At 38.4% G+C, this 24,237-nt stretch overlaps 1 protein-coding gene across 3 annotated transcripts in view; it reads right to left on the reverse strand.

Annotated features, from left to right (window-relative positions):
* The window catches only part of ASAP2 (ArfGAP with SH3 domain, ankyrin repeat and PH domain 2), a 94,427-nt gene that overhangs the window by 47,157 nt on the left and 23,033 nt on the right, over positions 1-24,237 (reverse strand). For 2 of the 3 annotated variants that reach the window (XM_065630816.1, XM_065630815.1), the window contains exons 2-5: positions 24,049-24,121; positions 19,958-20,103; positions 11,115-11,189; positions 9,494-9,543 (exon numbers count right to left, since the gene is read on the reverse strand). In XM_065630816.1, coding sequence (XP_065486888.1) covers positions 9,494-9,543; positions 11,115-11,189; positions 19,958-20,103; positions 24,049-24,121 — 344 coding nt within the window. Of the gene's footprint in view, positions 1-1,324; positions 1,481-9,493; positions 9,544-11,114; positions 11,190-19,957; positions 20,104-24,048; positions 24,122-24,237 lie in introns of those variants that run through there. The other variant, XM_065630817.1, reaches the window with a different exon arrangement.

A 24,237-nucleotide genomic window follows, 5' to 3' on the forward strand; every position in this document is an offset into this window, starting at 1 on the left:
AAGGGAAAACTAGAATTAAACCCATTAATCCCATCCTGTAACATTTCCACAGGGAAATATTTTGAACGCCAATTCAAAAAGCCTCCCTGTGCTCCCGGCAGCGGCAGGCACGGCAGAGCCAGCTGGTGCCGTGTTCCAGCAGCCAACACGTCCAGCAGCAGCATGCCCCTTCTCAGCCCACTGTGTCCCACCAGCAGTGGACCTTCAGAGGGAAGCTCCTCTCCTTTGAAATAAATATCCTGAAAACCTTCGCCTGCCTGAATAAAACCTCGATTCCAGAATGTTCTGTGTTCAATCAAAACTAAGTCTGTACTCTTACTCACTTACTGCAAATTATGTCATTTTGTAGCCACAGAATACAGAGTCCAAACACAAGAATTAACCAGACACCAACCGTGAACAAGGAAGATAAACCATTAGAAAAAGATTCACAGAAAATGACAAATACACAGCTCCATTCCAGCACACACTCTAGGAGAGTTTACATTATATCATATTTGATAGTTCTAAAAATGTCCAACCTCAGAGCAAAGATCCAGGATGGTTTTAATTCTCTCAAATTCCACATCAACAATTCATGAGGCCAGAGAACTCACTGAAATGTGAGTCAAGTCTAATAACTATCCAGTGCTATTGTTTTGTATTTTCACTATTTACAGAGAATAATACTCAAACATAGGATAACATAACAACCTCTAAAATGTTAAGAGTTTATTAACATATCATAAGGTGTCTCTATAATGCTAGTTAAGCCAAAAGACAACTAATACTGCCAAAGAGCCAAACATTATGCATAATATTACAGCATACATTGTTTTAAGAAGCTGAATTCCTTTTAAAGAAAGAGCTGTATTTTGGTGAAAGAGTCCTTTCTACTCTTTAAAGGATAAACCACAGTCCACAGGCAAAAAGTAGTTAAACCAAGACCAAAGCACATCTGCATCTACCACGTAATTCAGAGAAATAAGACATCGTTGAAGCTGTTCGCTGGAGCTTCAGGCTCCGTGGCTTCAAAATCTTCAGAGATGCTTTCCAAAAAACCACAAACCATCTCTCGGTGACAAGTACCAGAGATATATGATGGAGCATTTCACATTTCCATTTCCTTATTATTTATACTTCTAGTCTCTAACTACATTTTCAGCTTTGCAATCCAGAATTTAACCTGTTATTTTGCTACAGTAATATGCTGCCTCCTATCTGACTGATACTACAGGGCGCTTTGTCTCTAGGGAAACAAAGAAATAACGTAAAGCAGGGTTGCAGGCAAATCTGAGTGCTAAAGGTTGGCCTGGTTCCTGTCCACATGCAAGGGCCAACTCACCTTCACTCACTTGGCATTAACCAAATCCTTCTGGCAAAGTCAGTTCTACAATGTACCACTGTGGGACTTCCAAATATTGCAGGGTATTTGGGTTTTCTAGGCAGATCAGTTAAGCAAAATTAATAAGAAAATTGTGAAAAGTCTAGAAAAATCCTCTTGAAGGAATAAAAAGGAAGCAAATGTTTTGTGAAGCTGCTGTTCTTGAAGCTCATGCGGCACATATCACATATATAGATTTTGCTGCCTAAGATTAGAATCTGAGCACACTTAAGACCATTTACTACACAGCTGCACATGACTAATACACAGTGAGCTCAGATTTCTATAACAGACAAGTAAAGCTGAAATACAACAGAAAAGTCGATCAGATACAAAATAAATGGTCTTGTCTGTTCAGTTTCCACTATATGACTATTTTTACAGCTCCAAATTGAAAAGCAACTGGTTTTCAATATAAATTTTGATTTGTATTTCAAAGAAATCAATTTTCTCATACAAATCATGGTACAAATAAATAAAGTAGGCATTTTTACTTTTTTAAACTTCAAAAAGGACAGCACCTATTTTACTGTTTAACATGCCAAAGACTGGTATCTATTTTCAGCCAGCGAACAAAGGTAAACAGCTAGAATACCCTGGGTACCTGCAGTAGTGAGCTGGCTCGCTTGGCAGCAACACTTTCTTCCTCCCCTTCCCCAGCCAGCGGTGAGCCAGGCTGGGTCTGGGTACTGACAGGAGAAGGTGCAGAGACTGGGAATAGCACCTGGCAGGCACAGGCTTGAACAGGGAGCATTCTGGAAAATGGAGTACTTCCAAGGGCTATTTTGTTTGACAAAATAACAGTATACATTTGCATTTCAAATATCCTTTCTTTGTCTAGTCTTCCTTTTCAGCCTGACTCTCCAACTTCAGCTCTGGCAACCTAGCCCTTCAGTGAAAGAACCTCCACCTTATTTTAACCTACCATCTGCCAAGGCTGACAGTGAAGCATGACTCTCTCTTATCACCCAAGTCCTGAATGAAGAAGTCATCTTATTCCTTTGGAAGTGCTGGAATGCTTTTCACTTTAACTCATCCTGCACTTTAGGATGCAGATTAATTCAAAATAGATTCATTCAATTACCTGCAGATTCATTCAAAGCTTTTTCCATTTCATTTGCAGGTAATCTCTTTCAAAATAAAAATACTTAATATGGAATCTCAGGCTCAAAGCAGTATATAGTGGATGTTGTTTACCTGGACTTCAGTAAAGCTTTTGACACTGTTTCCCACAGCATTCTCCTGGCGAGACTGGCTCCTCGTAGCTTGGATGGGTGAACTCTTTGCTGGGTAAAGAACTGGCTGGATGGCTGGGTCCAAAGAGTTGTGGCGAGCGGAGTCAAATCCAGCTGGTGGCTGGTCACAAGTGGTGTTCCCCAGGGCTTAGTATTGGGGACAGCTCTGTTTAATCTATTTATCAATGATCTGGACAAGGGGATTGAGTGCACCCTTAGTAAGTTTGCAGATGATGCCAAGTTGGGTGGGAGTGTTGATCTGCTGCGGGGTAGGAAGGCTATACGGAGGGATCTCTACAGGCTGGATCGATGGGCTGAGCCCAATTGTAGGAGGTTTAACAAGGCCAAGTGCCGGGTCCTGCACTTGGGTCACAACAACCCCAGGCAGCGCTACAGGCTCGGGGAAGAGTGGCTGGAAAGCTGCTTGGTGGAGAAGGATCTGGGGGTGTTGACTGACAGTCAGCTGAATATGATCCAGCAGTGTGCCCAGGTGGCCAAGGAGGCCAACAGCATCCTGGCTTGTATCAGGAATAGTGTGGCCAGCAGGACTAGGGAAGTGATGGTCCCCCTGTACTCAGTGCTGGCGAGGCCCCACCTTGAATCCTGTGTTCATTTTTGGGCCCCTCACTACAAGAAAGACATTGAGGTGCTGGAGAGAGTGCAGAAGACGTGACGAAGCTGGTGAGGGGCCTGGAGCACAAGTCTTACGAAGGGAAGCTGAGGGAACTGGGGTTGTTTAGCCTGGAGAAAAGGAGGCTGAGCGGAGACCATATTGCTGTCTACAACTATCTGAAAGGAGGTTGTAGCAAGGTGGGTATCCATCTCTTCTCCTAAGTAACAAGCCATACAATGAGAGCAAATGGCCTCAAGTTGTGCCAGGGGAGGTTTAGATTAGATATTAGGAAAAATTTCTAAATTGAAAGGATTATCAAGCATTGGAACAAACTACCCAGGGATGTGGAAGTGGTTTAATCACCATCCCTGGAGGTGTTTAAAAGCCATGTTGATGTGGTGCTTAGGGACATGGTTTAGTGGTGGACTTGGCAGTGTTAGGTTAACAGTTGGACTTGATCTGAAGGGTCTTTTCTAACCTAAATGATTCTATGATTCTATACTATGATTCTATATTAAAGCTGCCTTGTTTAGCACACTCATTCTATGCCACTTTTTCCAAGATGTGACCTCTACTTTGTCTTATGTACATGCTTTAAAAGGAAACATGGCAAAAATATCTACAACCTATGAATATCAATGATCTACTTAGTCAAGTTAGAGCTCTGAAGAAGTAATTTGAGAAAAGCTTGCAGAATTTTCAGATAATTTTTTTTAAAAGAGTTTACCAAACTGGAAACAGAATCAGTTAATCAACTAGCTATGCAGATATCTTTACAGAAGACTGTAATAAGAATTTGTTCATTCTTCCATTGACTTCAAATGGTTCAGAAACAAATCATTAATGATAGAGTTATATCTTGGTATGAGTGCTTGTGTTTCTGCACAGTAACGTAAGGTACCTCAGCCTACTACTTTGATTTTATAATCCCATCAGCACATTCAAACAACTTGTTCTCTTCACTCAGTTGTGCATAACAGACCTCATACCCAGCTTTTAAAAGAACAGCAAAGGAGGACAGGGAGTCAGCCTTCCCAGGAAAAGCTTGTTAGTTTTCATTAGCATTTATGTTTCGTAGCATTAGCGCAACACTTATTAGCAGAGGACTTTTGAAGATAACATATATTTACAGGCCTAAAAATAAGGCACTTTGATTAAAAAAATTAACATTTCTTTTCAGGAAAAACAGGTTTATGTCTGGAATACAGACACTACTGTTCAGCTAAAAAAATGAGTAAATAATATGCTTCAGTAACTTTAAGCTTCTATTTCCTGTGCAAAATTGACAGAATGTCTTTACCTCAAAATCCACCACAACAGGACCTATTAAACTGGGGAATGTGGGTGAAATCTGGCTCACTGCCTTGTTGAATACGGTCTGCCTGCTGGGAGAATGAGCAGTTTGTATGACATGTGTACTCCTTCCCCATATGCTCCCCCGGCGCCTCTGCCATTAGTGTTTAAGTACATGGGGGAAAGCAATCGCCTCGTAACAATAACAGCCCAGTCTGCACCAGTTCTACCCAAAGGACACAGACAGACCGGTCCCGCTGCAGTGCCAGGCAGCACCGCCCAGCTCGTGTATGGGAAACAAGGACTGGAACTGAGGTCCTAAGAGAAATGCGCTGCTTTTAACTACTCTAAAGCTTTAAAAATCTTTGTAGCTTCAACTGAAGCATGTTAATGACTGGTGGTGAGAAAAGATGAATTATTGAGGAATGTCACCTCAGGATGCTCCCAATTTTTTACTGAGGTAGGCTGGCATAAAGCTACGGGTTACTTGCTCCTCTTATTCCCTTATTCGAGAACACTCCCAAGGTATAAAGAAAAATGGATCCAGGCTCCCTCAGTTACTTCAGCTATGGTGGTCTTCAGGAAAATACTCCGAGAAGTTAGGTAGCTACAGGGTGAAGAAGTTGCATATAATCAACATTGATGGGTGGTGATCCAAGAGCAAAAGAATGGGTCTTAACATCGCTCTCCCAAACAAGACTAGACACATCAAAATTTTTAACTGAATTTCTTTTCAAATAGGTCACACTTGGGTATATTAGCAGCTGGTATGTAATCACAAAGGTGCAAGTAAGAGAGATGAGATATTGAGGCAAATAAGCTCCAATTCTTCCTTATAAAGACAGCCTACAGAGACAGAAATCAGGCTGAAGACACTCACTTCTCCACAGGCTACAAAAATACCACTCTGATATCTGGCACTTAGCTTCACAGGTCTGTACTTGTGACTAGGAAATGCAGATGAATGGTGTGATTCTAAGCATATGATACAGAGGGATATGCAAAGAGCAGAATAAAAAGAGATATTCACATATTTGAAGAAGTAGCACAGGAAAAGATAGCTAACTAAGCGTAAATCTAGGACTGGTTTTAGGCACAGTCCAAACAAGCACTCACCTAAGGTAACAGATTGGAGAAGGCTGAGCAAACCTCTGTCTACCAACACCTACATCCACCATCCCCTTCTGGCAATGCAGACTGTAGGTAAGACTGAGGTTACCTCTCCCAGTCCCTTTGCCCTTTGTTAAGACAGACACTGTGAAGATATTACAACGAAGAAATTCAATTCGCAATTAAGAGTCCTTAGATGACTCTGCATCCACCCGCTGCTATAGATGACCAACATGCACAGCTAAAAGAAGTTCAGATCCATTTGGGACAGCCACAGAATAAAAACCGTTATTATCTCAAGAAACCTCAGTGGCATAGTTAACAGCAACCCAGAAAAACCTCACTGTTTTCCTGTGTTCAAAATTTAGTAGATGGTAAAGCTGACCTGAACAGATTCAGGCTCAAATGAATATTCTCACCTTAGCTTAAAAATCACATCTAAACTTCCTATCTCTGATTTGTAAAGACCAATGCTCAATAATGACAGCTGGTAACATCTCAACTGATCTGGGAACTGATCTTACGCACAAGGGGGTCTGACAAATCCCACAGTCCTACTTGCAGGTGGGGGTATCGGGGAACCTCCAGTCTGACAGAACTATGGACAATTGGTCTGCTCCTTCATAAAAGTGATGCAGTTTGCTATGAAAAACAATATTCCCTGACTGCCCAACTTAAGCCACAATAAGTAATTTATGGTGTTATAAAACAACCACACACAGACAAAAAGCACCCCTTGCTTTAAAGAATTTTCCTGTACATAGAATTCCCAGGCTCTCTATCCCAAGCCTCAAGCAGATGATCCTTTGGTCTTGATCAAAGCGAAGGAGTCCAACAGGCTAGACTAAGAGCTTTAAACTCTAGAATACTGATGTGAAGCTTTCATCTAACCGCTTAAAAAAGAAAAAAACTAGAGCGCATAGCAACTGTACCAGCCCACCACTTGGAAATATCAGAGAAAATGATAACGGATCTGAAAGAATTTCTTGATGAATATGTGCTGCCTTCAGTTTTTGCATGTTGAATAACCTGACACATAAATGGCTTACAAGTAAGCATTGTCAAGGAGCTGTGCTTCATTTGTGAAACATATCTTTCAGAAACTACAGAGGTAACATGGAAAGAGGTTATCTACTTACACTGGAAAAAAATAACCTGCTTCGGATCAAAAAACAAGCATCTTGTTTGAAAGCAAAGCCATAAAGTAGACTTTCTAATGGACTGTTGGTTAAAAGGAAAAAACAATCTCATGGTATCATACAAGCAATCCCACAGGTAGAAAACAAACACTCAACATCACATTTTCAGGTCCTAAATTAAATAACATAAGCAACAACATTTCCAGGTATCTACTGTTCTTAAATCAGAATTAACAAATACACAGATTCAAATATATCTTCTATGCGCATTTTTACTACTCAAATACTTAACTAAGTTTAAAAACAAATGGAAATATTTCTGGAGTACCTGACACTGAAACAGAAGACCCGCTATGACCAAACTGAGGATTAAAGTACAAATCTTTACATCATTGCAACATATTCATCCTGGTGAATATTCTATCAGAAATTCTAGAAGCATCAGAGCTCTTGGCCCAGTAGTAACAGTGTTCTTGCTATATGTTCCAGCAGCATGCAGAATGTATTATAAAATTCTGCACACAAACTTTGTCGGATGTCAATATGAATAAGTTATATATAAGTAAACAAGCTTTCAGATTCAGCAATCAAGCACAGGTGGAGAATAGCAGACTAAATTACAGGACTGTTCTTTATGACCCATCCTCAGAGATCAACTGCTGCCATGTGCAATGGTTAGAAATCTTAATTACTTCAACAGCCAGTAGCTGGCACAGCACAAAGTGAGACTGTTCACTGGTATTAAGAACATGAAACCCCAGAGCCATCGCAACCTTCTAAGAATTCTGACTGTCAGACTGGAGGTTTATCTTAACCTTTCAGAATGTCTAGCTACAAAAATGCAGCTCTATCTAGGCAGTTTCAAAAACCAAAAGCCGCTCAGGTCTTCCTCACAAACTGAGCCTGGAAAGCAGTACATTAGACGGTTTTCATTTATATTCACAAAAAGAATAATGAGGCTTATCTAACTTGCTAAACTTGTTGCTTTTGTGAGCAAACCACCTCCAGGAATCATTTTTGAAGACTGTTTGCACACAGCTTCAGATGGACCAACTCAGTGGACACTACAGAATCCCTACACCTTTGTGCAATTAAAAAAATGAAAAAATCGTTGCTAGTTTCTCAACCAACATATAGGTAGCTGGGGATCTGCAAGCTATTTATGCTAAAAAGTGTCATGGTATGTGATTCTTCTGGACTTGCATCATCAGGGTTCCATATGTGGCACTCGATCACAGAAGATCAAAAATGCTGGATATGTGACACGAAACTCAACCAATTGCGACAACTCAGGTAATACTGGACTAAATAATAAAACTCACTATGAAATTGTAATTCAGAGACCATCAGCTGTGCTGACAAAGTTTACTAAGTTAACCCAGGAAACAACTATTCCTGATGCAGGGCACTAAACCACTTGAAGATTTAAAAGGTACCAAAATTGATCATGTTTGATTTTAGGTGCTGAGTTTTGTTGACCCATTCGATTAATTTAGTTGGACACAAAATTCTGTTATGAAAACTAACTTTATAGCTGTTTATACTCTGCATCAGGCACCTTCAAACAAGTGGCTTATAGTAAATTAGGCTGAACATGTAACATGAGCCACAGTTGACAAGACTCATAAAGGTGTTCAGCCACTCCTAGTGCACAAGACACCTGCTGAGAGCATCCAAACTTGGCACGAAATGCAGAAAATATCCATATCTTTAAATCCACCACACTAATTAAATCTGGTTTACTAAGGCTACTGGATTGACCCAGAACCATGGGCAGTTTTGGAATGGTAGCGGCAAACAAACTCACACCCTCAGCAGCCTTAGCAACTCAGCATTAAACAAGGTTTTCCTACTGGGCACCATCTCGTAAGATGCGCCAGAGCATGAGACATGACAGAGTCATGACAAGGGTTGTAGGCTAACAAATCCAGAACTGAATTTTGACTTGCATATTCTTGATATATTTTGTTAAGACATTTGAAAACACTCAGGCATGAAGTATATAATTTCTTCTGTGCTCTTCTGACTAAGGAAACTTGCTAATTATAGTGAATTAGTCACCGATGAGGAGAAGAAAACAACAACAACAAATGCTTAAAAGGACATCAAGTACAATTATGTTGCTGTACTTTTGATAGTTAAGGATGAAAACACAGGGTGGCTAACTTTTCCTTTTATATAATAGTGTCCTCCAAAAGCAGAGGAAGGCAGGAAAGTGGACTTTAATGTGTAGTAGGTTACAAGGCAGCAATATGGATCCTATTAAAAATTTTTAAAAATTATTTCCCAATTAAAGCAAAACTTTCTTAATTGGAATGGAAGAATACGCAGTGGATAAACGTGCACTGGGAGATTACACTTGTTACTTGGAATTCATTAAGCAAAGAGGTCTACCGCAGACACTAACTGTCATGCACGTACACACACAAAAGACAATTTGCTCATTAAGTAAGTTGTATATTACAGAATTTAAAATTATTGTGTCCATGCACTTGTGCTTTCACATAGGTCCAGGTTTTAAAGAACAACAAAAAAAAGAAAGACGAATAAAAGAAAGAAAAAAAAAGAAAAAAAAAGAAAAAAAAAAAAGGGGGAGGGCAAGATGGGGGAGAGGGGAAAAAAAAAAAAAGCTCAGCTTCTCAGCTAGAACTCTGTTTGTCTGGGACCTTAACATTAAATAATGACTTTTACAGATTTCAGTTATACTTCCCTTTTAAATGAAAGTTTAAAAGGTACATACACTTTTGTTTCATAGTCCTTCCAAGCTTTATCAAAGGGTTTTTTCAGGTCCTGTCAAGAAAAAAAAAAATATACGGTTATGTTGTTTACATGGAAAATACTGTGGACCTAATGATGAAGACACACCTTGGCCATCTGCAGCACCTACTAGAATAAGGGACTCCCCTCTTTCTTGAACGCCTCACCTAAGGATTGTGTAAAAGCAATCCTGCACACAGGAAAAACAAGCTTGTACACAGAATTACTACAGTCATGTTTTTAAAAGCATTTCTAGGATGCTTTTTACAGCTCCATTTTACTCCTTAAAAGGTATAACCACATGTCATCCCAAGAGCCCACTATGCAATTAATCAGCGATTTTCTCATCATTCCAGCTCTGGCTCCACTGGAGAACAGCGCCTGTCCTGAAGCTGTGGTGCGGCCTTGGCCAAGGATGAGATTCATCCCACTGAAGTTAAAGAAATCCACTTCCTACTGACTTAATGGGAACAGCAGAGAACAGTATAGGCCATACAGCTTGACATAACTAATTCTGTGAGAATTTTGAATGACTTACATTCCAAATTCCTCTATTTTTTCCCTCTGCAGACAATTTGGATAAAATGATCTTATTAAGTTGTAGAGTTACTTCAATGATGTCTAAGAACACAGTAGTTGACATTCTTCTGGAGTTCAGAAATCAGCCAACTCCAAAAAAATACCATTAACTGTCAGATGCTGGAAAAACTTTGCAACTACAGATTAGGAACTAATTCCTACATTTCTGCTAATTATCTCAACAATTATAAAATTAAAACAGCATTTGATGAGTTTCTTAAAGCCAGGAACATGGGGCAACACTGTATTGTGATAAATGTATCTATTCTGATATAGAAAAAGAAAAGAACAATAGGAATTAAATATGGCAAGCAAGGAACACAAAAATAATAAGCCTATCATACTAATAATCTCTTTATCCTCCAGTAATTTACAGAGACCATTTTTAGTCTATGTACATTTTCCTTCCTTCGGTGTCCTAGAACAATAGCTGCCAGTCGCTTTCTGTTTGTTCAGTAGTAAACGAAGCATAAGCCAAGTAAGTTTGTTGGCTACAGGCTTTGAAATTTATTATAAACATACCATCATTTGAGTCCAAAGTTGTTATTATTTCAAATAGGAAATATCCTCAGGGCACAAATACATTTCAGCTTTGTTAAGAAAAAACTTATGCTCATGCAGTGTAATGTATCTTTCTTAATAATTCACACAGTTCCAGCTAAGTTTAGAATGCTAAATAAATATATTAAAAATAATCCTTTTAAAGAAAGTACTAGCCTCCCTCTACTAAATAAATATTTCTAAATTAATAATTCTTACACCTCTTTATCTGTTTATCTTCTATAACTCAGGGCTACTTTTAAAGCTTCTCAAATGTTGTTTTGTATACACAGTCAAGAGCATGCTGTATGTGAAACCACAAACAGAAGGGATGACTCAATTAACAACAAAAAATTCTCTTGTTTATTAAGTGAACACATTACTTCAGTATCCCATGCTTCCCATCAGATAAGATGAATACATTTAGCTAAATGTATTAGTTACACCAACAATAATTATATATATAAATAAGAAGATAAACATACCCCTTTTACTCCTTTCAGATCTCCCTTCAGCAAACTGTCCAATGGGAAAGTGATTATGTTGTTCATATTCTGAATCTATAACAAGAAAATTACATCGAAACATTCAATATATTTTAAAGCAGAATGTACACTCTCTCAATTCACACATTTCAGAAAGTTTCACAAGGAAATCTTACGTATTATTTTCCTAACACTGCTTCATGAAGATTTTTATCAGTACAGCCAGTAATCAAAGATGGAGGCGATGCGAGTTAATTAAGCTGACTCTGGAAACACTATCACCCAAGACAGCAGGAAACCTGCTGAGTTACAGCTGATGATAAATATCTCATCCAACAGTTAATGCAAAATGGGACCATTAATTTTACATTGTCTGATTTCAGTGTTTAAATCCTATGAAAACAATTATGATGATTTTCCAGCGTTTATATATTTTAAGCTCATCTGCATATTTTAAATTAATCTTGTTTATTCTCCAGTCTCTTCAGACCTATTCCATAAAACATATCTGCTGTTCTCACAATACACGGCATCTTACTCTGACAGCAGTTTTAAAGACAAAGAACACTGGCCTGTAAAAAAGCCAATATTTTCCATGTATTCTTAAAAAGTAATACATCTGCCTTATTTATCTCATACACACTGTGAAATAAGGATTTTATGAGGTCTTGAATATGCAAGTAATTCAACAGTAAACAAATAATCCAAGAAGAAAAAAAAAATCAAATTAAGACAACAGTAAAATAATCATGGTTCTAGATAAAGTATCTATATGATAATACTTTGATATGGAAAAAGACTGAAGAAAGATGGTAGGAATAAGCCAATAAGTAGTATACACCAGGAAAAGAAAGACTTCATGGTCAATCCCTTATGGTTCAGGGAAAACATTCAAGGTATGGGCCATGATGTCTAGGTAGAGCGTTTAAACAGTAACAATTCAAATGGATTGCAGAGTGAAAACCAGGGTATTTTAAAACCACACAGTGGAAAAAAAATCAGAATATTTTTTGCAGCAACGTGGTAAAGGTTGCCTTTGGATTGATTTCTTTTTTTGACGTTATTGTTAGCTATCCTTTTAAAATGTGATGTTTTTCAAGCAGCACTGAAATACACATGTGAATTCTATGAAGATGGATTTCAAATGTTCAAAGTACAGAAAGAACTTTGCATCATGTAGCCACAAATGCTTCTGTTTCTTCAGACACAATGTCACGGACATCAAAGTCCCTTTTACCGTAACCCATCCAGAGAAGAAAGGACACTAACAGGAACTTCAGGAAAAAAATATTTCCCACTGTGATGCTTCATCTTGCCCAGAATGGAAAAACACAGAACATTATTACCCTGTAGTGACTTGGTGGCCTCACTAGCACAGGCTCCAGGATCCCATCCTCAGTGGTACTCAACAGCTGCTACTAATAAAACCAACAAAGCCCCCCGCCCCCCAGCCTTCCTCTTCAAAAGTGCTACCTTCATGTATGGGCTTGAAATTTCAGCCAGCAATCAAAGAAAAAGTGAACATACATCAATTTTGAAGCTTGGACAGATTGCCTGGGACATGGGAAGGTTGAAGAAATACAGAAAATGTGATCTTTTAAACTCTTAGTACAAATCACATTTCCCCTCGTCCACCCTACTCTTCCTCCTCAAAAAGCCGCAGAGCTCAACCACAGTCCTTTAGAAGCAACAAGTTAAATTTCAGCTGCATTTGTTTTTAAAATAATTCCTATAAAAATGGAATAAGCAACATCTACACATGTTTAGCTGGCAGTGCTGGAAACCATCCACCTTTCAACTTCTCAGCAGTAGTACAACATCTGCATATCAACATAACCATGCTCAAAGTTAATAAAATTATATGTTGTAGACACAGGAGACAAGTGAAAAGGTTTAGATCACACAAAACTTATGTAAAAAAATAAAAACTTCTAGAAAAAGACAGATGGAACACATACCTCTATGGACAGACACATCCAGAATGGCTCTCCAGGTGGAGAAGCTAAGATCTCATCCTATGCAAAGTTTTCTATTTTGTTACTTCACTTTATTAGTATGATGCAGTCAAAAGGTCTAATCTAAGGATCGATACTTTCATAGCCTCCATTTAATTATTCTTCAAATCCAGATAAATAGGCACAATGCAAAAATAAAGTATTTCCCAACAGCAGACTCAAGGCAACTGCTTTTTCCTTAAGTCAGAAAAGAAAAAATGTCAAACCCTCAAGTATCATCCCAGATATATTAATGTAAATATCAATCAGCCTCCAAAACAGTTCTGGGTGCTTCCAAGCATTTCAAGTCATGGGGCCTGAAAGTCCAAAGCAACTTTAAAAAGAGGAGAAAAAGCCCAACATTCTTTTAAAAAGTTCGGACAACGTTTGCCTCTTCGAATTAATTTCTTCTGTGTGCTGCCACCTGTATATTACTATCAGTCTATTGTATTCCCTATGCTCCTATTTTATTTGTAACAAATGTAAACATACATAATGCATGAACTTGTCATTATTAACCTAGTCAGACGAATCATACTTGCTCATGTTTATAAACCAGCAAGCAATATACAGAAAAAGATCTTACATGTTTTTCTGCTTTCTTGAGAAGCTGAACTATCTAAAAATATAGATCCATTTTTGGCACGCAGAGAAGCATTAATATGCTGCAGTTCCTACTTTGTGTGTATACAGGGACCTAAAATGTATATATTAATAACTGTCTCATTTTTGTTATTTTATGTTTTAAAAAACTCCTTTAAAAGAGACATGCTCAAAGGTGCAGGAAAGCTTCATAGTAATTGAATTCATCCTGTGTCAGAGGAACACTAGCAAGTTTCATATGTTTTTAAAAAAAGAAAGAAAAAAACCAACAGTTGACCTGGTTTCCACTTCCAACACTGCTGCTTTGGCAGACTCGCACTTTTCCTCTGACAGCTTCCAATAAGATAAGATGACAGAGGCAGGGTAATAAATTAAAACTTTCTAAGTGGGAGAAGGCTCAGAGAAGAGGAAGAAGAAATGGCAGGAGGGAGAACACAAACATCAACAAACACGCAGCTGCCAGAAGCGATGGCAGAGACAACAGGCGAGCCAACATTTGTGAAGGGGAAAGAAGATTTTCAAGTAGCTTAAGAGCCTACGGCTAAACACTGAAGTTCCTCATTTGCCAGTCCTCCTGTTTATTTTAATCAGTCTTTCTCAGAACAGCTTTGGATACTGGTGCCTGCGATACTTCAATAGGTTTGGTTGTTTTCTAAATCCAAGCAAAAAAAGTTTTCTTAACATGCAGATAAACAGAGTGGACCTTAAAACATTTGTTATTTAAACTAAAATTCAGGCAGTTGGACAGTGTATGATATGACTCCTATTGCCATTACCAAATTCTAGATGTAGTCCATGTGGGAAGCTGTGGGCTTCTCGACTGGCAATGAGCTCGGCTGTGCGCAAGTGACAGCAGCACTGCCTGCTGACAAATCAGTATTTAAGTTATTTTCATTTTTCTATGGCAAGTACTATTGGATTGAATACTCTCCAAAAGTTTTCCCAGTGATGTGAGCTTCAGCAGGGCAATCAACACAGCAGGGAGCAAGTGGAAATCAGAACATCCGCTGTAGATGAGATGTTTGTTTGTCTCAACTTGGAGCTTTTAGCATCTAACCCCAAGGCTTCAGAAAATCACGTGACAAAGATTTGTAGCACAAACTTTCATCCCTCCCTCTGGCACATAAGGACAAGCGCTGCCTTTCCGCTGCCCTCACGCCCTGCCTGGTGGGGTGTCCCAGCAGCCGAGGTGGGACATGAGCCACCACCCTTGTGGGAAAAGCAACTCTGGCAAAGCAGCAGCTGAACGCTACGAAGTGCCCAGAAAAAGCCTTCGCACCAGGTATCAGGTGTTGCCACCACGTCCTGTTCAGAAACGGCCCCTGGACCACCCCTGCTACACAAACTACAGGCTGGGAACTTCTCTGTTAGGAAGTGCAAGCACAAAATGACAGGAAATACATTTTAAAGGGTATTTTTAAAAGCATAAAGTATAGAATTTTAAATGCATAGGAGGAAAGAGACTTGAAGTTATTCCAGCCCATCTTCCTTGCCAGAGGAGGAGAATTCCCAATTGTACATTTTCTAATCTAGGTTAAACACCCAAGTGGTAAGCTTCTCCCACTTTCTCTGGGACACTTCATCTAATATTTTTCACAGTGAGATCCCATTTATATGCAATTATTCATTTTCCTCTTCCACAATCACATAGTTATTTGTGAGCCAAACTGTGCACTTCCAAATCGTGTAAGCTTCCTTCATAGAACAATTTATTCAAACCCTGACCATTTCTTGTTACCATCCTCTGAATTTCTTCCAGCTGGATCAATATCCTTTGGCAAAGAAATAAAGATAAGATTCCAGGTGGAGCTGAACCCATGCCACTAAGGAGAAATTATTACATCTTGGTTTATTTCTTCACATGTGTAAACCAGAAAGTACTCTCACTTTTTTTCTCTCACCATTAAACCAACCTCTCCTGAAGCGTACCAGCGAAAATCTGAAACAAGACAACTTAAATCCTTAAGTTTCATATATAATACTCCAACCTCAAATATGTACGTCTGTAGCTTTTTTCATGCACTCAACTGATTCCTTCTAAACAAAATATGCTTGTGAAGGTTCAAGCACCAAACGTATTTTTAAAACCTTAGTTTGACTTACTATCCCAGAAATAAAATTCTTAAGTTTATTATATATGTATATAATAAAGTTTATTATATATGTATATTATATATCATACAGAAAAGCTATTTCCTTCAGTTTTGTTATTTGTTACCTTTTACATTTAAGCAAATCTCCTTCTTACAGTTAAAAGATGAAGTAAAACAGGAGCATACAGTCTGAAAAATATTGTCATTGTTCTTCCATTTTTCCTGGCTAAAAATCCAAGGATTATTAATAGAAAAACTTCTCACATGGAATCTCCTCCTCCCAGCTACCTTCCACAGCGTGCAAACACCAGATTCCAGCATGTTTCATGAGCTTTAAATTTAAATAAACGAAAAAGAAAGGGCAAAGAGTATGTAGAACAACAAATACAGAAAATGGAATTTGTTAAATAGCTACTTCGTCTTCACAGATCAAATCCCTTTTCAAGAAGTGCTGACAAAGATGACAGGCAATGACAGATTTTATTTCTTTTTGGCATAACGGTCTAAGGATAGTATTAAAAGGAAAAAAATATTTGAAGTGCAAACACATTGAAATGAGCCTTTCCTTGTCCTAACATTGTTCATATTAAGACTCACACTTTCATAACCTGGCATCAAGTTTATTGGGAAGACAGAGTAATTAACACTGTAAGTGACATACACACCTAACCCACCTGGGCACTGTGGGTGCCACTATTCTGCCAGGAATTAGCACCAAGATTACCATCAAGCAGCAATACTGTACATGCCACAAAAGGTACCATGTTACCTCTGAAAAACCCTCTAGTGTTTTTTGATAATTCACTAGCCAAAAACCCCACATTGATTCATCAATCTCCTTAAAAATATTTCTAATCCAAAAGAAGCTGAATGAAAATTTGTAGCTTGGTGTTGGAGCTATAGCAAAAGAAAAAGTATTCCCAGTGTATCATAAACTGATCAAAACAATGTGTTAGAAAGGCTAAAGTTAAATTATGAGGCCCTGATATACAGAAAATATCAATTTACTCCTCCTAAGAGTGCTCTAGAATTCACTTCAAATGTGAAGAATCAAAATTCTTCAAAGATTTTTTTGAGATTTATGCACTATTTAGAAGTGCACACATAAAAAAGCATAGCAAAACATGTACAAAACCCCAAGACTTGAACTTCAACCTGAATAGTTTACAATTGAATAATTGGATTCCAAGGAAGAAAAGCTTCAGATGTTAATGAAATATTTTAAAACACTGATGCCTTGATAAGTCCACAAAAACATCAAAGTGTTATTGGAAACCTTTAAAAATATTAGAAAAAACAAGATGTTGAAGTAGAAGAATTTTAAAACAGCTTTCCTTTACCTTACTAAAGACAAGTTTAAGGAAAATCTTTTTGCAGAAGCACTTGTGAGCTACAGCTCTAAATGCCACCCAGGCCAAGAGCTGGCAGAACACATCAGCTTCTAGAAACAAAAGCAAAATATATGACAAAGCAAAACTTGACAGTAGCCCTAAAGCTTTGCCAGTGTTAACAGCTTTGGCATCTGTTCCAGTCTGAACATGTCCTCTCACTTCCCTGCACATTCCCTGCTCGTTTCAGCTAAAATCTTCTGTGGAAATTCAGCTCCCCATGAAACTCCAGGCATAGGTCTATTTAAAAACAGTATCTTTCAGAAGGTGTTTTTAACAGCAGCAGGTTGTATGTCCATGGCTATGTTTTTGATTAAACTATTGAAAACCAAAATATGTTGGGTGCTACAAGGAAACACCAGAGGAGAGGTATGCTTTTACTGCCAACATGCTTGAAGACTTTGATACTTCATCGCACTGTGAGACTGCATGTGGCTTGTTTCACATATGGCTATATGAAAATAGCACCCCAAATTATTTCCAACTACTGTATAGGCCTTTTCACACTAGTCAATGCTCTTGTAACCTCTTAGAAAACGAGACCTCTGTCAATGAACTTACAAACAAATTTTCAAAGTGACCAGTTACCAACAATTTATTTTAGTGGTATTAACTTCTGAAAGGCAAAGTTACATAAGACTTTAATTTTGTTTAATAATTCTTTTAGAATTCTAGAATTCTTTTTTATAAATATGGTATTTTCAAGCAATAATGAAGTTTAGGTCTTTTTTCATATGTATTTCTTTCTGGAGGAAATTATTTTCCTAGAGAGACACCAAACTCGAGGACCCTTAGGTTCCTCTGTTTTTTCAGTTTTCCTCTGCTAGTCAGGAGACAACAAAAAACTTTAAACTTCAACAATGTGAAGCATTTTAAGACAGGGCAGAACCTTACAGAGACCTGGCCTTCACTGAACAGTACTAAAGAAGAGAGAAAGTGCCTATGCTACTGCAATAAAAAAATTATTACATTAATGTCCATGCAAAATTATTATTCGCTTCAGAAACACGGAAGATCAGACTCGGCTCCTATCTCAAGACATACTCTCTACTTATAGAAACAAACTGAAGCAACAATACATGGTTGCTAGTGAAAAAGCAGTACACAACAAAAAGTTTTAGAAACATTCCTTGGCGAAGACACACAGAATGCTTAGATGGATAAGGTAATAAAATCACACATCTTGCATCCTACAAATATATATATATATTTTTTTTTTTCCCCCTTTCCAGTTTCTGGAAGTAAAGTTATTCTTGTCTGAAACATTTTGAAAAGATAGTAATTGCCATTTTTAAGAGAACGGATAGCTAAGATTTTTTTGTAAAACTGCAACTTTTTTAGCTTTTAAAAGTCTTTTTGAAATATAATAAATTAGAAGGTTTTTCTGGGGAGGAGGTGCAGCTTTTAGCAGATTGCTTTTTAAAACCATCTAAACATCACATTTCCCAGATCCATTTGCTTAATGAAGTCACCATATTGCAATTAATGTATGATAGAGAGGGTTTTTTAGGCAACAGAAGGTATGAATTAGAAGACCCGTTCTATTTCCCCTTCCACAGGAGCAGTCAACCTCTGTACAGGAGACCCAGGACAACTGACTGACTCGCATTCAGTAAAGATGTCTCTTCTGATAGTATTTCTACATCCAGAGATATTCAAATCAATACGACCAATATGAAATACATTTCAGCATTGATAAATACATCTGGGGCTAGATTCTCTCCCATCAATATCATAACTGGATAAAAAGAGAGGACAGCACCAGGGAGTGAATGGGACTGCCCTCAATCCCATCAGCTGGAAACATTCTCCAAAGAACTGATTACGACCAGCTGGCTGCAAACTACAGACATTTGCTCTGGACTCACAAAAGCATTTGATGTGTCTCCATCCCATTGATTTCATCAGGCACACACTTTTAAATGCTTGTAGGAATCTGGGTCATGTCCCCTTTGTAGCCCCTGGTTTCAGAGTTCTGTGGTTTCAAGTTAGTTTGGGGCTTACTCAGACACAGGAATGCTGTAGCTAGTAGGATGTAGTCAGAATCTGCTCTTTTTGTGCCCTCTGATTAACGTGAAATTGAGGCTGAAAATTCTCCATTCATAACTAAAACTCCTGTTATTCCATTTGGCTCCATCCCATTTGGCTCACTGAAGGGTGCTTTCAAGCCTCACTGGCTTCAGTTGCAGGACTGGTCCCCAGTGGACACGATTGTCATTATAGCCTTATATTTGATCCTGTTTTCCTGACCGTCTTCCCTCAGAAGCAAGAGACTCTCTCTCTTCCAGGGGCACTAAAAATCTCCCTTTATAAATACAAACAGAAAGTGTGAAAACATAAAGTAAAAGCAACATGAACAGAGAGTAAACCAAGTCGGGTTTTGCAGGTTCCACAATTTTAAAGCACATTGGTATGTGTGTTTTATAATACTTGTTATAACTACTTTATTGTGAGAACCTTTAAGATGTGAGAATTGTTAGAAGAGAGGGTTTTGTTGGGTTTGTTTGGGTTTTTTTGTGGTGGTTTGGTTTTTTTTGGTTTTCCTTTGGTTTGGTTTTTGGGGTTTTTTTGGCTTTTTTTTTAGTTTTGAGTGTTGCAAGGGGAAAGGCTAGGGCATGAGACATTTTCCTAAGCCAAGAATTTATTTAAAAACAGTGGTTGCTAAAACACAAATTGTCTTCAACATGAAGAGCTGTTATAATTCAGAAACATAGCCTTTGTAATGGTCTTAAAATTCTGACATGTTTTTCTTAAGTAATTCTTACCAAATTTTTGAAGAGTGCAGTTAATTCCTTTGTAAACACAGAAAATTTTAAAAATGCTGTTCCCAAATCTGGGTCATCCCTGCAAACACAGTTGCCTCCGAATTTCTCCAGTGCTTGTGTGTACTGTTCTTCATTTTCCACGTGAGCTTCAAAAAGAGCAAAACATGAAAATATCATCAGTAGATAAAATGTTATTGAAATTACAATTGAGGTTTGTTTGTTTTTTTAAAAAAAAAACTTTTCAGAACATTTATTGCTAAAAATCTTTACTTCATACAATAAACACTTATTATTTGTATTTTAACACTGGTATGCCACAAATATGATGTACCTCACTAATTCTGGTTTAGGTGTATCTATCCACATGCTGTACAAAGGACAATATCTCACCAAGACAATACAATCATCTGACAGGTACCCACTCCAGAAAGACCCGCAATATTTCTGCACCATACCAGAGACGACATAACTGCTACAATGAACTTTTAGAGTCTTTTATTAACACTCTCTAATTTTAACTGTGTGCTGAACAAAGAAACAGAGGTGATTGAATGTGTTGGCAGAGTCCCGGATCTCTGCAACAGAAGACAATAGATCAAATAAGACTCTTGGGTCATCTTACGAAATGGAACTACAAACTACGCTACAGGTGAGGACAAAACCCGCACCTATGTCAGCTCTCCGATTCAGAGCAACAGGAAGGATCTGAAGCAAATCCTAGCAGCCTGCGTTTACCACAGCCCAGTTCAGTTCTCAAAGTACTTTTGGTTCACAAGTAGATTCCTTTCCGAGACAACAAAACCAGCAGCTCTGCCCCAGAAGTGATCCAGTGCTTAATGGAGACACCAGGTTCTGAATCACCATGCGGGCTGTACCAGGGCAAGTCATCCAGCACACACCTAATGCTTCTGCCCTTCAGAAAGCCTTGAGCTGCACGTGTTGTGGGGTTATTCAGCCCAGGGAATGAGATAAGATCTAGGCCTAAAACAAGTTCCCCTGATTCAAATAGAAGGGAAACCTGAGGGGTCTAAGTCTTAAGTACTTCAACCTACTGATTCACTCCTAGGACACCAGACTACTTGCTTGTGGAGACAGGCATAAAAAGTCACTGTCAGTCTGATCTGTGGAATAAAACCAAAAGTCTTTCTGAACCCAAGCTTAGTGAGCATGTAAAGCTTGAGCACATGGGCAGAACACACTGTGTTGGCACCTGAGAAAGTTCATGTTGCATACCTCTTATTCTAGCTGTGGCCAATTTCTAACACTTCAAAGGAAGTCGGGAAAAAAACCACACCTTAGAAAACGGATTATGCATTAATAAGAACAAAGATCCTTTCTTGGTCATTACATGAGACCAGCATAAACCCTGAAGATTATTTAGAGAGGATTAGTCTGTTCAAACAAGTAATGATCCAGTTTAATTTCAAGCCTGTTTGTAGACACCAACACATTGAAAATCCAAAGGATTCTTAATGCAATGTCCTTTCATCAAATTTCTATGCATTAGTTAAACAACCAGTTCAATAAATCTAGCACACTACAACTTAACAATAAGCCTATTTGGACACAACATTCCTATTTGGACAGAAATTCAAGAACTTTGTTTCTCAAGTAGCTACAAATTTTCTTTAATTTCCAACATATTACACTAAAACCCTGTGGAGTGGTGGTATAATATTGTGGAATTAAAAACAGTCATAATGTACATGTAGAACTGAAGTTACACAAACAGCGTCAATTCTACAAGTTTCTACCTTGAGCGCTTGAATTTGCAGCCTGTAAAAGACAGTTTTTATACAGCCATTCAGTTTAAAAACTAAGTCCTACCACTGAACTGTATTTATTTTTCCTCAGCACCAACAGCAGGGGCTGAGCACTTAGGAAACTTTTTGTTGCTTGCGCTGTAGGATGAAGTAAGAATGTTCAACTAATACTATCGTGTGATGTAGACACACCTGAACAAGCTTTAAACAAACTGGCACAGACAGCATGTGGCAGGCCACAACTCCTCTAGTTCACATAGCTACTCAGTAAAGTGAATTGTTTCCACACTGCTTTCTGCATTCGGACTGCTTCCTGCATCCAGCTTAGTGTATGTGAACCCAGGCAAGGGTGAAGGTCAGGACACAATTCATAAAGCAAGAAGAGAAAGCTGCCACGACATGAAAACCAGGTGAAAAGGCTGCTACCATTAACTGTTGCAGTTAGGTGTGCAACTAGTAGCTGAACCACACTGACTTTTCACCTTAGAAAACAAAAGCTTGCTATTCCATACAGCATCCCCAAGAGTTTTCTATTCCCCAGCATCCTAGGGATTGTTCTTCCGGATCTATGCAGCAGATTAAACAACGCCAACAAACCAGCAGCTCAAGAGCAGTTCTGAAACACTCCCCATAATCCTGATGGTAGTTATTGCAGCAATACCATTAGCTGAGCTAGTACTTCACAAGTGCTTCTGAAGAACACAAAATGATATTTTTTCATGGAACCCTCCAAAAATACTCTCCCTGTCCTATGGTTTCTTCCTGATGGATTTTAAAAGTTTTCTTACAAGCAAAAGGTTTGGAATCTATTAAAAAAAGAAGTCCAAACCAGGTTTACTTTAGGGTTTAGAGGCTTTTTTTCAAGTAAGAAACTAAATTATTTACACACTGGACTCACGATCTAATCCTCCATAATGGTTTCTAAATTCACACATTAAAAAAGAAAGCCAAAACACGATTACTTAATAGTCAGGGGATCTATATTAAAAATCCAGTAGCTGTGTTCTTAAGAGTACAGGGCCACAGAGGGTTTTTTTGTCAAAAGAAACCCCAAAGGCTGGCACGTGGCAGGGTTGGTGATATTTCTGCTGGTAGAAGACAAATGCCTCTAAATGCCTCTTTATTGTCAATACTGGGCAGCATGAATTTAAAAACTAGGCAAGGTACTGATTTTATGCAAAAACTAGTGATTTACTACAATGCTCTAACAAGTACACTGATTATGAGGCATAGTCAAGCACTCAAAAATTATGTAAGAAAAAAAATCAGAAAAAAGCGTGCCAAATAAATATATAAAGGATGACACAGCTCCAGATGAATCTGAAATTGGACCTTCCATGATTCAAAGGTAACGGCTTCACTAGGTTAGGCAAGAACGAACTTACTTTCAATTAGCTGATAAGAATTATACCACCACAGCAGTTCTTGTTATAACCTTATATCTGAACACCAACATGCCCACAAGTTCTGTCAGATATTGGTGGCTCTCCAAGGTCACCAGGCCTGTTTTGCATATAATATAGGTTTGGTTTGCTCTAATTGCTATGAACTGCAAAGTGAGAACAAAAGCCAACAAAATGATGTTTCCTATCAACAAAAACAAATGCTGTTTCTTATTCACAAAATGCTGCTGATCCACAAAAACAAAAGCTTCAGTTATTTTTTCAAAGAAGATAAACACACACAACTCCACGAGATTGGCACACATATAAAAATACACACAGCAACAGTTCTTTGTATTTTTATCAGCATTGCAAAAGAAACATCTGACTTTGTGCATCATGACAACAAAAGAATTACAGCTCATCAGCCCTCTCTTGTCATGAAGTTCTCACCATATGTAACTGGAAGTCACCAGGAAAGGCGAAGTTTCACAAAGCAGTAGAGCCAATGTTGCTGCCAAAGAGAGTAATTTCACCCCTCCCAAGCCCTCAGCTCTCGATGACACATAAGCCTTCCCACTTCAGGTGCTCATCTAATCCCAGTTAAGTTGATTTCACTGCATATGCAGCTTTAGATGAACTAAAAATCTCATTTAGGGATCTGCCAAGCACCAGGGGTGGCAGCAGGAGCAGGTAGCCCAGACCTGGCACAGTTTGCACGCTCAGTAGCAGCACACCAGCTGGATATTACAGCTTCAGCTGCCTCCCGAGATTTCATCCTTCCCAAGCTCATGATCAAGTAGCTACCTCAAGATGGCTGTTTAAAATGTACATTTTTCTCTTCTCAGAGTTACCCATATAATTCTTTCTGATTCAGTAAGATGACTGACTGTTTAAATCCTCCAATTTGGATAATATAAACTACCAGGAATTATTATGTACTTACCCAGACCAGATATGTTTATGGCTTTGACAGACTTCTTCATTTTATAGAGAACAGTGCGGTCAACATCCAGAGCCTAAAACAAAAGAGAAAAATTAAAAGTTAAATGCTTGATTGTCCTCTGGCAAAGCTGTGCCCTGGAAACCTTCTGTAATTATAACATGATTATGTTAGTTAAATTTATTTCTGTGA

The sequence above is a fragment of the Caloenas nicobarica genome, chromosome 3 (genome assembly GCF_036013445.1).
Source record: "Caloenas nicobarica isolate bCalNic1 chromosome 3, bCalNic1.hap1, whole genome shotgun sequence".
In the NCBI taxonomy this organism is placed as follows: Eukaryota; Metazoa; Chordata; class Aves; order Columbiformes; family Columbidae; genus Caloenas; species Caloenas nicobarica.